The following is a 15,867-nucleotide window of genomic DNA, read 5'->3' on the forward strand; positions in this document are numbered from 1 at the left end:
CCTTCAACAGTGCCTCCCTCTGATGTCAGTTTCGGGTTGTTGTAGCCACCTGCAGTTTCTCCTCGCTCCATCAGTATCCATCAACTGCCCCCCCCCCCCCCCCCCCCCCCCCCCCATCCATCCATCCATCCGTTAAGTATGAACTCTGCAGAACCGGAAACGCAAACAGCACCCGCTCCCTCTACACAGGATAGTGGGGTTTTGACTGCAGGGTATGAAAGGTACTGGGTACAACTGTGGCCAGAGCTTACTTGTGGCCATAGTTGCAAAGGGTGTTCACCTCCCAGACGGAACGTACTGGGTTTGATTTCCAATGTCAGCAGTCTAACCTAAAGTTGCACTCAAATGGTACTTAATCGTTTCTATAGTCGGTGACGGTTTGCAGAACCCCACGTTAAAGTTCCACTATTTGGCTCCCATCGTGGATAGACACGGGATAATTTGGACTATGGCAAAAAGCAACGTGAGGATGAGTAGAATCAAACGTACAAACTCTGACTTGTCTGAATTACACCACATTAGACGCTGTCGATGTCTTAGGGAAATGTTAGCAATGTATACACAATGGTGAGAAAGAGATGTGGCCACACAACGCAAAAGGAAAACGGTTACAGACATAGAGCGCCGCCATTGTCAAAGGAAAACGTATAGGTTTTAGGCGTACTCGCACGCGCGCGCTCAGACCCCCGCCAGACCCCCCTTTGCAAGACCCTCACCTTGGTCTCTCTCTCCTCCAGAAGAGTCTCCAGTCTCTTCTGGGCGGCCCTCCCCTCGTGGTCGTCGCTGACGATGAGGATGATGTGGTTCCAGCGAAACTCCCGCATCATGTCGAACCACACGTGGGCCTGGTGGGAGTACGGGGGCACCGTCCGAAGGAAGGACAGATGGATGCTCTGGAGTCAGGGAGGAAGGAAGTCAGCTCTGGTGATACCAGACAGGAGAGCACAGAGGGACGCATCTTGACATTTTTTTTAATTCACATTTCTTAAGAGCAAAGGGAGATCAATCCAGAGAATGATGCGCAGGGGAAGCCAGAGTAGGAAGAGGAGGAGGAGGAGGAGGAGGAGGAGGAGGAGGAGGAGAAGAAGGAGGAGGAGGGAGGAGGAGGAGGAGGAGGAGGAGGAGGAGGAGGAAGAGGTCAATAGTGGAGGGTTGGGGAGGATAGTTGGGTTTGATCCTCAATGTCCGGAGTCCATATGTACTTGTCCTAGAGGAAGATTTTCGTTAATGACTTCACTGAAAGTGGCCTTGGATAAAATATTCTGCTAACAAGGTGAATAATGATTTTCTGGGGACATCTTCGATTCTAAAAGGTTATAGGATAGATTCCCCATGACCTAACCCAGACCTGCTCATTAATGAGCGACGCTTTGGATTTAAACGTTTGGTTTCACTAAATGATAAATAATGATTTTCTGGGGACATCTTCGATTCTAATGACCTAACCCAGACCTGCTCATTAATGACCGACGCTTTGGATTTAAACGTTTGGTTTCACTAAATGGTAAATAATGATTTTCCGAAAGAATGATGTTCTAGTGTTTGTCTGCTAGGCAAAACATTCTGAATTTGAAACCCTGTGTCCCCAGTCTACCTGTAGGTATCCTTGATCAGGATTCCCTTATGCCTACCTCCTCCTTTATGATATGTTTCTAAAATTCACATCGCCCTGTATAAATGATTAAATAGTTGTCATATAGTGTGCTGTGTATGTGTTTCACATACCATACATCAGGCTTTGGCTCCCTATATTAGCAACCAGCCATGATCCTTCCAGCTTTTTTTGACAGGAGTAACAGGGGATTTAGCCCAGGTGGATCAGCTTGTGGTTATGGCGGTGGGAGTTTAACTTTTTCTCTTACGTCAACTGTGGCCCGCCCCCTTGTGATGTCACTCCAAGCACCTTACCAGAGGTATACATAGATATAAATGGGCATGTGGGTGTATTGACTATCAAAGGAGTTGCAGCTGGGCATTTGTCAAACCTAAAAATTGTATCTTAATAAATGCTTCTCATCAAAGAACCAACCATGGTAGTTGCTGAAAATAGTACGTACAAGAGTTATTTGTATAGAGATATGATAGAGATAGAGATATGTAAGAAGATAGATGATCCAGAAGGAAAATCAAATGTGTTGTATGCAAAATGTTTGTTATGTGCTTAGAATATTTCTGGAACAGAGCATTCTGGTTGCACAGATGGTTCGTCTGTATGGCTTTAGTCCATGGAAAGAAAAAGAGTTTAGTTCCATAAGAGATATTTCGATTTCTTTAGTGGCTTACATTTTATAATTTTTAAAGGTTGTTTAAATGTTCATTCACCCAAAGCCAAACAGACGCTCCTGCCCTGTTTGCAATAAATATATTAGGGGGGTTTCAGTTATAATTTATGATTGCTATGAATGTTTCAGGTGGAAAGCCATTTAATCAGGCCTGTCATAATGAAAAGTGATGGCATGATGAATCTTAGAAGCTTTTCAAACTCTCCCTAGGGTCCTCTATCCTACTACTACTACTACTCTCCATATCTCTCTCACTCAATATTCTACCCTCTGTATCTCTCTCTGAGAAGTCCACTCTCTGTCTCTCGACCACTCACCTTGTCAGAGTAGATGGACATGCCTGTGGTGAGTCTCTCTCTCTCTCTCTCTTCAGTATCTCTCTCCTCTCTCTCCCCTCCCTCCCTCCGTCTCTCTCTCTCTCTCTCTCCCCCTCCCTCCCTCCCTCCCTCCCTCCCTCCGTCTCCTCTCTCTCTCTCTCTCTCTCTCTCTCTCTCTCTCTCTCTCTCTCTCTCTCTCTCTCATGGCCACTCCACCTTGTCATGTCAGAGTAATGCCCATGGTGAGTTTCTCTCTCTACAGTATATCTCTATGTCTCTTGGCCACTCACCTTTTCAGAGTAGATGGAGATGTTTGTGCTGTTTCTCTCTCTCCTCTCTCTTCAGTATCTCTCTCTCTCTCTCTCTCTCTCTCTCTCCTCTCTCTCTCTCTCTCTCTCTCTCTCTCTCTCTCTTCTCTCTCTCTCGTCTCTCTCTCTCTCTCTCTCTCTCTCTCTCTCTCTCTCTCTCTCTCTCTCTCTCCTCTCCCCTCCCTCCCTCCCTCCCCTCCCTCCGTCTCCCCCCTCTCTCTCTCTCTCTCTCTCTCTCGTCTCTGTTTCTCTCTCTCTCTCTTTCGTTCTCTGCAGTGTAACTCGATGTCTCTCGCCCGCTCACCTTGTCAGAGTAGATGGACATGCGTGTGGTGAGGCCGACCACGGGGATGCGGTAGAAGCCGGCGGTGTAGGAGACGGGGGTGGGCGTCAGGTGGTCGTTGGCCTGGGGCGGGTGGGCTCACCAGGATGGCATACACCTGCCATGGACAGAAGGGAGGCCGTTAGTATCAATGATAATCGTTTTTTTTTATAGAGCGTCAAAAATGCTGCGCAAACAGTTTGAAAGCAACAATAAATTACAAGGTAAGACGGGTAAGTGGTAAAAAGGGGTCGGTCAGAAGCATAATAATAAATAACAATACATTTGATTTATATCGCACTATTCTATTGGGAGAATCTCAAGGTGATCTGGCAGTGCATTTAATGATACAACATAAAAAAGACAGCAGGGAATGCTAGATGGCTAAATGAAAGTGTCACTAAATAAAGTGTCTAGAGTTTGTCTGTTTTAAAAGAGGCCCAGTCAGGGAGCCCAAAGGCGGTCGGGAGGTCGTTCCTACGTATCACTACATTTACTAGGGTCCCACGGAAATACAGCTAGTCACTGTCTGTGGGACTGTCGGCTAGTTTGTGTTTTCTTTCAACTGCCAGTGAGTGAGACGTGATTCCTTCTTCGTTTCATTTTTTATTGTCTTTAAATGATTGTGATTAAAGTTTTTAACAAGATGTCTTCCTTATTAAAGCACTATGAATGGCCTTGGGTTTGAGGGTTGCTACACACTCGCCTTGGGGGCAACAATAAATTACTCTATCATTATCATTTGTTATCATTTGCAACCTGAGGCTGAGAACCACCAAGGTATACATGGAAATGTGAATAAATCAAAATTCCTGTGCTGCACCAAACCAAACAAAAAAAATAAATAAAATGGATACAGAGTGCAATGGAATCGCCATTGGAATCAAACAAAAAAAATCATTCAGCACAAATCAGAATGATTTTCAACCCCAAAATACGTTTATACCTGCAGGCATCCAGGAACAAGATGCCCAGCCCCTACCTGTTCCCTAAGGACATGTACCTGAATTCCCTGTAAGTCAGTGCGGAAAAATCTATTTCTATTTGCTTTTTGTTTCTGCTGGTTGTCTGCTTGCCGTTGATGTTACAGACTTTAGCATTTCTGCTGAGTGTGCTTTCAAAATGTCACCACAGTAAATTGCTAATGAGATCACCCCTTGGGCATGAGAAGAAATGATATATATGTATATAAATAGATGTTGTATACAGACACTGTATAGACAACTGTGTGTATAAGGACACTCAACATAGTGCAAGCACAGCAGTCTGCTATGCAGCACTGTTCAGCATATAGTCATTGCTTAATCATGACCTTTTCCTCCTCCTAACCCATCTCATCATATGCCATGTTCATTTTCTGTCCACATTTAATTCAGCTGTTAGATAACAAGATAACGGTACCTGTGGCAAATAATTTCAAATAAACCAAAAATGTTTTATTACAGGTCATGCTATAATGCAGTATGACATAGTATCTTAACACATACGATTGATTGTTTCAATAAAAAGCTATTCATCTTCAACCTGGACACCACACAACAAAAGTAGATCAAGAAGAAAATAAAAGGTGGACATTTTCTCTTCACTCCAGCTGGACTCCACTTCTTCTCCGGTCTGATTTCCGGTCTGATTTTTTTTTCACAAATCATGCAGTCAGCATGAGATAAACAGCAAGACTCTCACTCAGTCTCAACAACAAGATGGCACAGATTCTTTTCATTCAGAAAGTGCCTGGAGAAGTGTGTCTCCACGGCCCCAGAACGAGGGCCAAAGTGCTGGCACGGCGGAGATGATTCTGGGGCTGGTTGGAGGGGAGCAGCAGCTCCCGTTATGGCGGGGTCTTGAACGGAGGTCCTCGTCCAAGCAACCATGGCTTCCAGGCATCACTTCTCTACCATCTGCCCCAACGGGCTCCTACTCCATCAGCAGAGCACCATGCCCGTCCACCAACACTACACCGTTGGATGCTAACGTGGGCAGAGTAGCGTAGTGGCGATGGGGATATCCTGAATATCAAGCCCAAAAAGCCACTGGGTTCGAACCCCAAGTGAGCTAAGCCGAATACGAGGTGACCATAGCAGTTGTTGAGGGGAATTTTACAAGAAGCTGTATTGAGTCAGGAGACTGTGGCTATGGTTTGTTTGACTACCATTCAAAAGGTAGTGGGCACTATCCCCCGGCGATACCGACACCATCTTGTTTTAGGATGTTCTATTTTTAAAACATCCTGACAAATACGGCAGTTGAAAGTTACCCACTAAAGCCCACTATGAAGGCATCACTTTACGGTAACCATCACTGTTTGAGTTGTGACTATAGAGCAGAGGTGAGTGGGAGTGGCTTTAGGCCAGGTCGTTCGACTCCCAAGACCAAAGGTACTGGACCAACCGCCAATTTTTGCATGACTAACCAGTATGCAGCAAGATGCCCTTACCCGAGAGCTGCTTCTAAAAAACACATATCTGTAAACACATTCACTGTAAGTTGCTCTGGATAAAAGCGTCTGCTAAATGACTAAATGTATATGGCCATATGGATAATTGAACACAGACCATTTTGTTAACATAAACACGAGAACCAGCGTAAAGAGTATACAACCATTGTTAGTTGTAATCTCGAGAGTTGCCTGTGAATGCATTTAACAAGCGTACGATAAGCAACGTTGTGCTGCAGTGCGTATAATGCTCGCAGGCTCTATTAGGGACGTGGATTATGCCTAGAAGCGGAGACAACATAGGTGTCCATGTAAGCAGCGTAGCAGGGAGCACGTTGAACAACACAGCTAATGTGTGTGAGTACATGCATGTGTTGAGTGCAATCGCTGTCGGCATTTATGATGCATGTGGGAGAAGTGAGGGTGAACGAGAGAGAGAGAGAGAGAGACAGAGAGAGAGAGAGAGAGAGAGAGAGAGAGAGAGAGAGAGAGAAAGAGAGAGAGAGAGAGAACATCTGCAGAAATAGATGGAGAAAGAAAGGGAGAGAGAAAGATGTAGAGAGAGAACAAGCAATAAACAGGGACAGAAAGAGAGCGAGAGAGAGACAGAGACAGAGAGAAAGAAAAGAAAATTAAGGAGAAAGGATGCAGAGATTGAATGAAAGTAGACAGATACTAAAAGAAAGAGAGAGAGAGAGCCAAAAGAGAGAGAGAGAGAGCCAAAAGAGAGAGAGAGAGAGAGAGAGAGAGAGAGAGAGAGAGAGAGAGAGAGAGAGAGAGAGAGAGAGAGAGAGAGAGAGAGAGAATGACAGAGAGAGAGAGAGAGAGAGAGAGAGAGAGAGAGAGAGAGAGAGAGAGAGAGAGAGAGAGAGAGAGAGAGAGAGAGAGAGAATGACAGAGAGAGAGAGAGAGAGAGAGAGAGAGAGAGAGAGAGAGAGAGAGAGAGAGAAGTAAAAGGTAGAATGGGAGAGAAATAAGGAATAGACAGAGAGAAAGAAAAGAGGCAGCAACACAATAAATAGACGGATAACGAAACAAAGAGTGAGAGAGACCTCGAGAGAGACTTTTGTGTGGGTGAGCGGTCTGTGACGACGTAGCCTCGTTAAAAGCCATTTTGGATTTTCCTTTATAACACATGATGGCACATGAGAGGAGGGGGCCAGAGCTTGTTGGACATAATGTTATAAATATAAATAATGGATGAATACCTATAGTCGATGTGCATCCTGCCTGTCTTCTGAGCTACGATGTGTCTACTAAATGAAGCTTTATCCATGTATCTATGTTATTAAAACACGGTCAGTGCATACATTCCTTAGAACGGTTTGATTCCCCCTAACCATTGGCTAATGGGTTGAAGTCCTGCTCTACCACTTAAACACTTTAACACCCTTAAAGATGTTACCACCAGTGTGTCATCGTTTCAAATCTCTAATTCATTGGTGTTCGTTCTCAGGTGCAATCAGCAGTTCTTGCTTGCCCCTCTTTTTTTTTTAATATATAATGGTGTTTGAATGGAGTCTCATGGTTCTCATGCGTTTGTCTCTACAGCAATGGAAAGAAATTCATGAGAACCATCAGACTCAATCCAAACACAATTGGATCAAAACAAAGTGCGGGGACATAGCAGCTTTCAGTGATATGTGTTGATGTTGTGTGTTCAGTCTAATGGGGCCAGCCTGCTTGGGACAGGATTTGCAATGCAGTATCTGTGTGTGTAGTGTACAGCAGAAAGTAGAACAGCCTGGCTATGCAGAACATTATGAATGACGCCTGGTTCATCTCCCGCCCGTGTGTCCGTTTCAGCTCAGTGGATAAGTAGCTCATGGACACGGTTTTGACCTCAGATGTAAGCCTATTTCTGGAGACAGGTGCAAACATCACATGGGCATTGCTCCCCGGTACCTATATGCTGTCCTGAAACCTTCTGCAGGATTAAGGAACTGCTTAACCTGAATTCAGCATTCTGAATAGGAATTGCAATTATGAATCTTTAAGGGTATGAATAAAATGAGGTTTGTGTGTTAAAACTACCAACAAACAGAACTTACACACAAATGCGCGCACACACACACACACACACACACACACACACACACACACACACACACACACACACACACACACACACACACACACACACACACACACACACTACCTTTATATCAGATGGTTTGTGTGTTAAAAGCATTTTAAAACGTAAGTATATTTGTCAGTTTAAAGAGAATTAAAAAATGCACCAGATCAATGGCTTTGAGTGACCGGATAATAAACCAGATGATAGATGACCGTAGACTACAGACATTGATTGACCGTAGACTACAGACATTGATTGACCGTTCATCAATCGGCGACCCTGCTGTCAACAGACAAATGACATAGTCGTCCATTATTGTCCTGAAGCGACCTATTGCTCGCCGGGTGCCACTGTCCATTGAACCGAGCTTAACGGGGGAAATTAAGGCATTATGAATCATGGCTGGGCTCGGGAAGACACCCCGTTGACTAAAGCCGTCTAAAACATCTGGTTCTGAATCGCAGCATGGGTGGAGAGTTGGGGTGGGGAGTTTAGCCGGTAAATCCCGTGAAATGGACACCCGACCTACAGGGGTAAATGGTAAATGGTAGGGACAGGACAGGCCTGGTGCATGCATGAAGAAGGCGATCATCCAAAATGTACCTGGCTGGAGATGAGATCTTCGCAGACGGAGAGGGCCATCTGGATGGCGTTGGGTTTATGCGTTACGGAGATGGCGGTGAGCTTGAATTTGTCCCGGCCGTATATCTGGTTGGCCGAGGTCACGGCTTCTTTGAAGACCTGCTCGTACCTCTTCTGGCTCAGGACGGCCCCGATGTTCACTATCTTCGGCTCGCAGCCGGCCCGCGCGCAGGAGCACGAGAGGAGCACCGCCAGCAGAAACACACGCATTGCTCCTCGCGCCACCGACCAACAACAGCCAAACAAACACTGCGTTTCCCGCTCGCTCTTCTCCCGGTTGGCGGGTCGGCTTGTCCAGCACCGGCTCGTGGTGGAAATCACGGAGTTCACCCGCCCGGTAACCGTACGGCTTGAGTCACGCGCCTGCTGGAATTGGCGCTATAAATCTTAACGTGCAATGCGTCGGAATTCCCGTTATCAGTTGTCGTCAAATGCCGCATATGGCGATAAAACTCGTTCAAAAAACTAGCTTCATTGTCTTATCCAGAACCTTAATAACTAACGCTAGTCCGTGGCGTTGACTTGGAGAAAATTGAAGCAGTTCGCCGGTCGTCTGTCCAGTGTGAGTGTGTGTTTGTATCGCTGTCACCGACATCCGTGGGCTGCGCGCTCTGCTCCTCGGTGAAGTGATTACACTGATGCGACGCTCGCGGCGCAGCGTCTGTCCTTGCTGCTGACAGCTGTGCTCGCGCGCCGCAGCGAGCGCGCGCCTGCGCCGTCACGCTCGTTTTACAGGGTGCATTTTTTTTTTTTGCTTTAGTCCGTTCTGCTGGAGTGACCGGACAGCTGCAGGAGGTAACGGTGCTGCACATGGTAAAAACATGAATGGCCTGTTGCTTAGAATGTAGTAGGCCTACTCGACGATGATGTCGTTCTCAATGGGATGCCAAAGGTAACATGTAATCAATTCATGCATTAGGCAGATACCAAGACTCCCATTCAAAATTAATCGTAAAGGATGCCTGCCTATAGATAAAATCGAATATTAGATCGGGCATCGAAGCGAATACAATACTATCTGGTTTCCAAAACGTGTGTTTAAGCATACAACACTAAGTTATACTAAGACAATTATCAATTCATTATTATTTACATATGTATTTATTCGTTTTCTAAATGCGCTTCTGCACTTTACAGCATTTCTTCCCGATTACCGTAACGAAAGACGGTGAGAAGGTCTGTTGATCGGCTTATGGCCATTAAGTCACATCAGGTCACAGTGGCACATCACAAATGTCTGCACAAAACATAAGTGAGTGTGTGCAAGTGGCGCCGCCCCCGAATTAATCAATTATCTAATCACGATTGTTCAGTGGTCAGAACCGCTGTAGTTCTGCAGCACGAGCGCAGCCCTCTTTTCAGATCAGTCGCAGCTGACGCCCGCGTGTGCGACCAAGTGAGCGAGTCGCTTCCTACTATTCAGTCCTGCAGCACAGTTGTGTTTAATTTGTTGTGGCGTACGAGCATACATCTTGAATCGGTGAGCCGCTTTGGTAGGGCTGAATGTCCTTACAGTAGATGGAACAGCGTGTTGAAGTATCCGCACAAGCATCCAAAAAAGCTCAATAAGCAGAAAGAATCAGCCTCTCTTGGTTACCTAGGAAACTAGAGCTCCCTGCTTGCCGCCGAGACACATACACTCACACGCTCACACGCAAACACACCCACCCCCACACTCACACACCCTCACAAACCCACTGTGTTTGTTCTCTCTGACTATCTCTCGTTCTCTCTTTTCCTCTCTCGTCCAAGTCTCTCTCTCTCTCTCTCTCTCTCTCTCTCTCTCTCTCTCTCTCTCTCTCTCTCTCTCTCTCTCTCTCTCTCTCTCTCTCTCTCTCTCTCTCTCTCTAATTACTCTCACTATGTCAAAAACAGACCCGCACAGGCAAACACACACACACACACACACACACACACACACACACACACACACACACACACACACACACACACACACACACACACACACACACACACACACACACACACACAAATACACACTTGAAATGCCATCCATCCCTAAGTTACACCGTCCAATTTCACAGATTCCAGATTTTGGTGCAGAGTGTCTTCACATTAGATCAGTGATCTGTGACTCAAGCAACAATGCCTCTCTCATGTAAGTTTATAACAAAGCGACCACTTCATGGAATTGAATGAATTAAATCAAATAAGAATGTATTAGTAGTGATGAGTGAACATGACAAACAAATATCACGCCCAAAACACGTCCATTCTGATCTATTATCTTCAAGAACATGACTGATATTATGTTTTAAACCTTATTTGTGCCGAGTATATAACCTTTCAATGTTTCATCTTCTGCTCTCTTACCAAATTATATCAAGGTAAACCTTTCACCTTGAATTTGTTTGATGTTTTGTGAATGGCAGCATCAGTTGGCCTGTTTGCAACTGAAATGTAATGGTCTTCTGAAGCTCTGTGAGTATGCAGCTGAGATGTGTGTGTGTGTGTGTGTGTGTGTGTGTGTGTGTGTGTGTGTGTGTGTGTGTGTGTGTGTGTGTGTGTGTGTGTGTGTGTGTGTGTGTGTGTGTGTGTGCAAATGTATGTGTGTGTGTGTGTGTGTGTGTGTGTGTGTGTGTGTGTGTGTGTGTGTGTGTGTGTGTCAGTGTGTCTGTCGGAGGTTATACATAAAAGCAGCTAAATGTTTGATGTGTTCCCATCCACTGAAGATCACAAAACATCACAGATAGAGTTCAAACCCCTCCACGAGCAGCAAGACAGACACACACACACACACACACACAGTAGCCAACAACACACTCCATTACAGTTATTTACATGTTTTAATGAGAAATGTAGAGGTTGCATAAGTACTTGATTAGATTTAAGGATTACATTTGAGCGATGGCTGTGTCTCTTGTCGAACTGTATAAAACATATTTCCCCCATGGGCGTTATACAATTAGGGGCCACTCCAGTCTATCTTGGTTCTACAACGATGATAATTATTTGAGTTGTAAAAGCCCAGCCAACATTGCTTATTGTATAACTACCAGCCATTTTGGTTCTTGGTGAGGGAACTGAATGCGTTTCCGCATTCTGTTTCTTCCCCTAGAACCAAGATGGCGGCTAGCTGAACAATAAGACCCATCGGTTGGGCTTCTATCAGCAACAAATATTTCTCCTTAAACTCGACAACCCAACCCCTCCCCTGCAATGCGAGTGAGCCCTACCACGCACACGCACACTCTCCTCTTCCAAACACACACATCACTCAAACCAACAAAAAGACATCAGAAGTCGCTTCGCTCTCAAGAACATGCACTGAAAACACACGAAACACACATGCCTGCAAAGCCTTGATGCCTGGATGCAGATGACTGTGTACGCAAAGCTGAGATGAGCGTGAGGGCAGGCAATTGTGCGAGTGTGCACGCGTGTGTGTTTCTGTATTGTGTGTGGGTGTGTCTGTTTGTACATGCACTGCTGCACACGCTGCATAAAGCACATACTCACACACACATAGACACACTCTCTCACACAGACCTACACACAAGCACACATACACACACTCACACACAAACACACACACTCTCTCTCTCTCTCACACTCTCTCTCTCTCTCTCTCTCTCTCTCTCTCTCTCTCTCTCTCTCTCTCTCTCTCTCTCTCTCACACATACAAACGCACACATTCTCCAGTTCACACATTAGGTAATCCGCCCACAGGCTATGGATGTTAACTCATGCACCGCCTACACGTTTAAACAGTGGATGAGCAACACACAAGTGTGTGTGTGTGTGTGTGTGTTTGTGTGTTTGAGGGAAAGGGTGAGTGCATGTGTTAGAGAGGGTTTGATGGGTTCGTGAATGTGCATGTGTGTGTTTATACTTGCTGTATGTGGACACCCTCAAAGCGGGGGCGTACTGGCCTGGCTCGTATGTTACATCGATGTAGGATCAGGGGCGTAGATATAGACGTTCAGGCCAAGGGGTTTCACTGGGGCCCGTAGGTTGGGGCCCGCAGAGCGAGTGGGCGCTCCAGCAATGTGCTGGGCGGAGAACAGGCCCTTGTGGGTGACTCAGATTGCCAACTCGGAAATACGCCTGTGTTCAAAGAAGAAGTCTCAGTGCATTGCAGTGCCTTTACTATATATGTCCTCGAAAAGGAAAAACAATATTTGTTGAGGTTATTATTTTTGGGGCTAGAAAAGTCGGTTGCAATCTATGACAAAAATACAATTATATTAAAAAAAAAAAATAGTGATAGTTTCATGTTAAATAAATAAACGTCGGGCTACTGTGTTAGATATATATTTCAAGAAATATATTATGGTAGGATTACTAAATTACAAATTGCCTAAATGATGCTCTCTACAAGGTGAATAGCCAGCCTATAAATGATTATGGTGAACTGGCTAATAACCTGGTAGATGCTAGGTGGGCTATAGCATTAGATAAGACTTTTGCGCCGACAGTCAAACAGGTGTCAAGCATACGTCAGCAATCTAGCTTCTCCTAATAATCTAATGATCGCGATAATTCAGGGCTGTACGCTAACTTTATAATTATAATGTGGTAGCACTGGTAAAGCTCTGCTGAAGCTAGAGGGGTCAGTGGCACGAATACAAATTGAGTAGTAGCCTACACACAGGTGAAACGTCACTCCTTCCAGCCAATTAAGAATACTAATACTAATCATTCAATCAGTAATTATATTGAAATAAACACTTGTAAATAACAAAAGAGTGAGCGACAATCGCCTACAAAAAAGTGACATAAGGAGCAGGGCAGACGGTAAGAAACAAGAATTGTGAGCAAGAGGCATGTCAGGAAACAGTATGGAATATAATGTTCATGTTTAACTTCACGGTAGGCCTACTTATTTATTTATTCTTTCATTGCATTTCTTTAACAGTATGTGGACGCATGAAGCATTGGTAGGCTACATTAATCGATTAATTAAGCCATTGCATGAGTGTGATGAAGTTATTGCTGTCGTTTTTTAGTAGGCCTAGTTGCATTGTGACGGACAGTTGACCCTTGGATAATACATTTCCCCATGTCTCTTGTCCAGAACAAGAACAATTATGTTTTTTCGCCGGGTTTTTGACATATGGCAGCCCGCCCACTCAACTCTCACACTTGCAGGATCCATATTTCTCTTTGCACACCACCATTTTAAACAGCATGTGCGATAAAAAAAAAAAGGTCCCACTGTACAGTCCAGTAACTAGAGATACATTTCAGCAAGAAAACGTGTGATTGCTCAGCAGGACGCAAAATACCGGTAGGCCTACATCAACTCGGCTGAGCGCTGTCCATGGTTCTGATCGATTTCTCCATGACCTCTCAATTTTCTCAATATAAAAAATAAACTAAAATAAATTATTAGACTGTAAACTCGAACACCTCGTTGGTCAAATATGTACACGTTTAATTATTTGGTTGTGTGTGTTTATGTGTGCTACATTAGCCTACTAACCAAGCTTTCCAACGGCGGGGGCGAGGCTGCCGTCGTCTTACAGGGGTAAGGGCCCCTTACTGTCTGTAATGGGCCAGTAGGATGACATAGGCCTACATGTAAAAAAATAATGTAATCGATTGCGACGGCATCAGGTTGCCAAGTTGGAATTTATAAGGTTCCTTAAAAATGAACATTTCCTTTATCCATTCTTGACTGCTGTCAAAACGTGGCAGTTTAACAAGAAGGCTCCCGCGGAAGAGGACCCGCGACCCATGTAGATATAAATGGCTCATTCAAAGGTAAGAAAAAAAAAAACATTGTAGTTATCATGGGAATGTACACTACTTAAAACATACTTATGAATATGATATTCCATTTTCCACCATCGCTCTGCTAAATGCCACTCAATCCTCCCCCCCGCATCTTTATATTCACGCCAGTGGAGAGGCACAACACAAGCCGTGCGTCTTCGCAGATGAACGGGTGGATGAACGTATAATCGTATGTTATTACGATGTATGTTATGCACGTCTTTGCGCGGCTTCGTTATAAAACTGATTAATCGGAGGAGACCTCCTCCACTCTGCCACTTGCACAACGCCGCACCTTCTCAGATGGTTTTTCCATGTAGTGTGAAGCCGTCATTCATTATTCAAAACAAAAACCCCATCGTATACCCTCCGGTGCCCACCCCGTCTTAAGTATTTATGCTACATAGAGCCAGGCCGTGTACTACGCTCAACACACACTGTTTTCGTCCAGCACGCTGTCAATCAAACATGAATATAATTTCGTTTGTTTATTGATGATTGAATTCATTCCTTTTGTTTATTTTAATTTTTTTGAAAATTGTGGGTGTTGGTTTGTTGCATCACGCGATTTGCGTTATGTCCAGTAGAGCACCGTGTTCTACCTCCTCGTGGTGTGGTTGGTTCTGTTGTGACGTCACGAAAACAGACTGGAAGCACAATAAGGGCACTCAAGCAGAGGACCCTGCCGAATATTTTATTTTTCATATAGTTATGAAAGCCTTTAGGGCAATACCCTTCCAAGAGTCCTGACTGTATTAATATTTTGATCACACCCAAATTATAAAGAATTATTTGCTAATTACATTTTTATGACGTATTTTAATGTACCAAACATCCGTAACCGAGTTACGGATGTATGGTACATTCAAAGCGGACCACTCTGTCCACTAAAGGAAAGCCACAGAGCAGTAATTCATAGTGAATAGTCATTTAAGAAAATGTCAATCTAGTTAGAAAGTATGATTGGTCCCGTCTCAGCTGAGCTGGCAGAGCATGACATAATGCACTGCTATGATGAGGGGTTCTATTACCCACTGGGGGGCACATGGGGTCACCCGTAGAGACCGGGAATGTGTGACCGTGACGTGACCGTGAAGTGTGCTAAGCTTAAGAAGGATAAGTGTCCATCACTGAACGGAATACATTTACATTTAAATTGAAAGTTACAATTTCGATCACATTACCATCACATGTTACTACAGAATTTCACAAAGATAGCACTAACATTGATCCCTTCTGATTGACAGTATCGTTGTGATGGTACATTCTCACATTGTTTCCACCGTACACATTTCAAACATTTTACAGACATCAAAAACAAACACTTCCCAGAATATATCCAAACACATGACTCCTACTTATAGGCCTATTAGTCTTCCAGTGTTCATCATTTTCATCGGGTAAAAGTAAAAAGACATTAAACCTGCATAGAACTAACACCACTACAGGGCGCAGAGGAGGGAAGAGCGGACCTAGTTCTCGCATCTGGTAAACTGAACAGAGAGCAGGGTAGTGCAGCTAAGAATACACATAGAGGGGGGGGGGGGGGGGGGGATGTTGTTCGCGAGTGGGGTGGGAGGTACAGCAGACAGCTCCTGAGCTACTGAGTTGGGGAAGTAGGTCAGAGAGTGGAGGAAATAACCGGGAACAGATGCTACAGACTAGAGGATCCGAGAGGTTCCCGTGTTCCTCCGACTCAACCCCAAGTAGGCTATGAGGAGGGAGGGAAAGTGAATGTAGGACACA

The 15,867-nt window shown here is 44.8% G+C and overlaps 1 protein-coding gene across 1 annotated transcript in view; it reads right to left on the reverse strand.

The window, feature by feature from the left end:
* The window catches only part of grin1a (glutamate receptor, ionotropic, N-methyl D-aspartate 1a), a 38,850-nt gene extending 29,789 nt beyond the window's left edge, over window positions 1–9,061 (reverse strand). Inside the window, 4 exon segments of the mRNA XM_060037847.1 lie at window positions 717–893; window positions 3,212–3,325; window positions 3,327–3,347; window positions 8,344–9,061. Of these exon segments, the coding sequence (XP_059893830.1) occupies window positions 717–893; window positions 3,212–3,325; window positions 3,327–3,347; window positions 8,344–8,592 (561 nt within the window). The 5' untranslated portion in view covers window positions 8,593–9,061.
* Between the last annotated feature and the right edge of the window lie 6,806 nt (window positions 9,062–15,867).

Source organism: Gadus macrocephalus, chromosome 19 (assembly GCF_031168955.1).
Source record: "Gadus macrocephalus chromosome 19, ASM3116895v1".
Taxonomy (NCBI): Eukaryota; Metazoa; Chordata; class Actinopteri; order Gadiformes; family Gadidae; genus Gadus; species Gadus macrocephalus.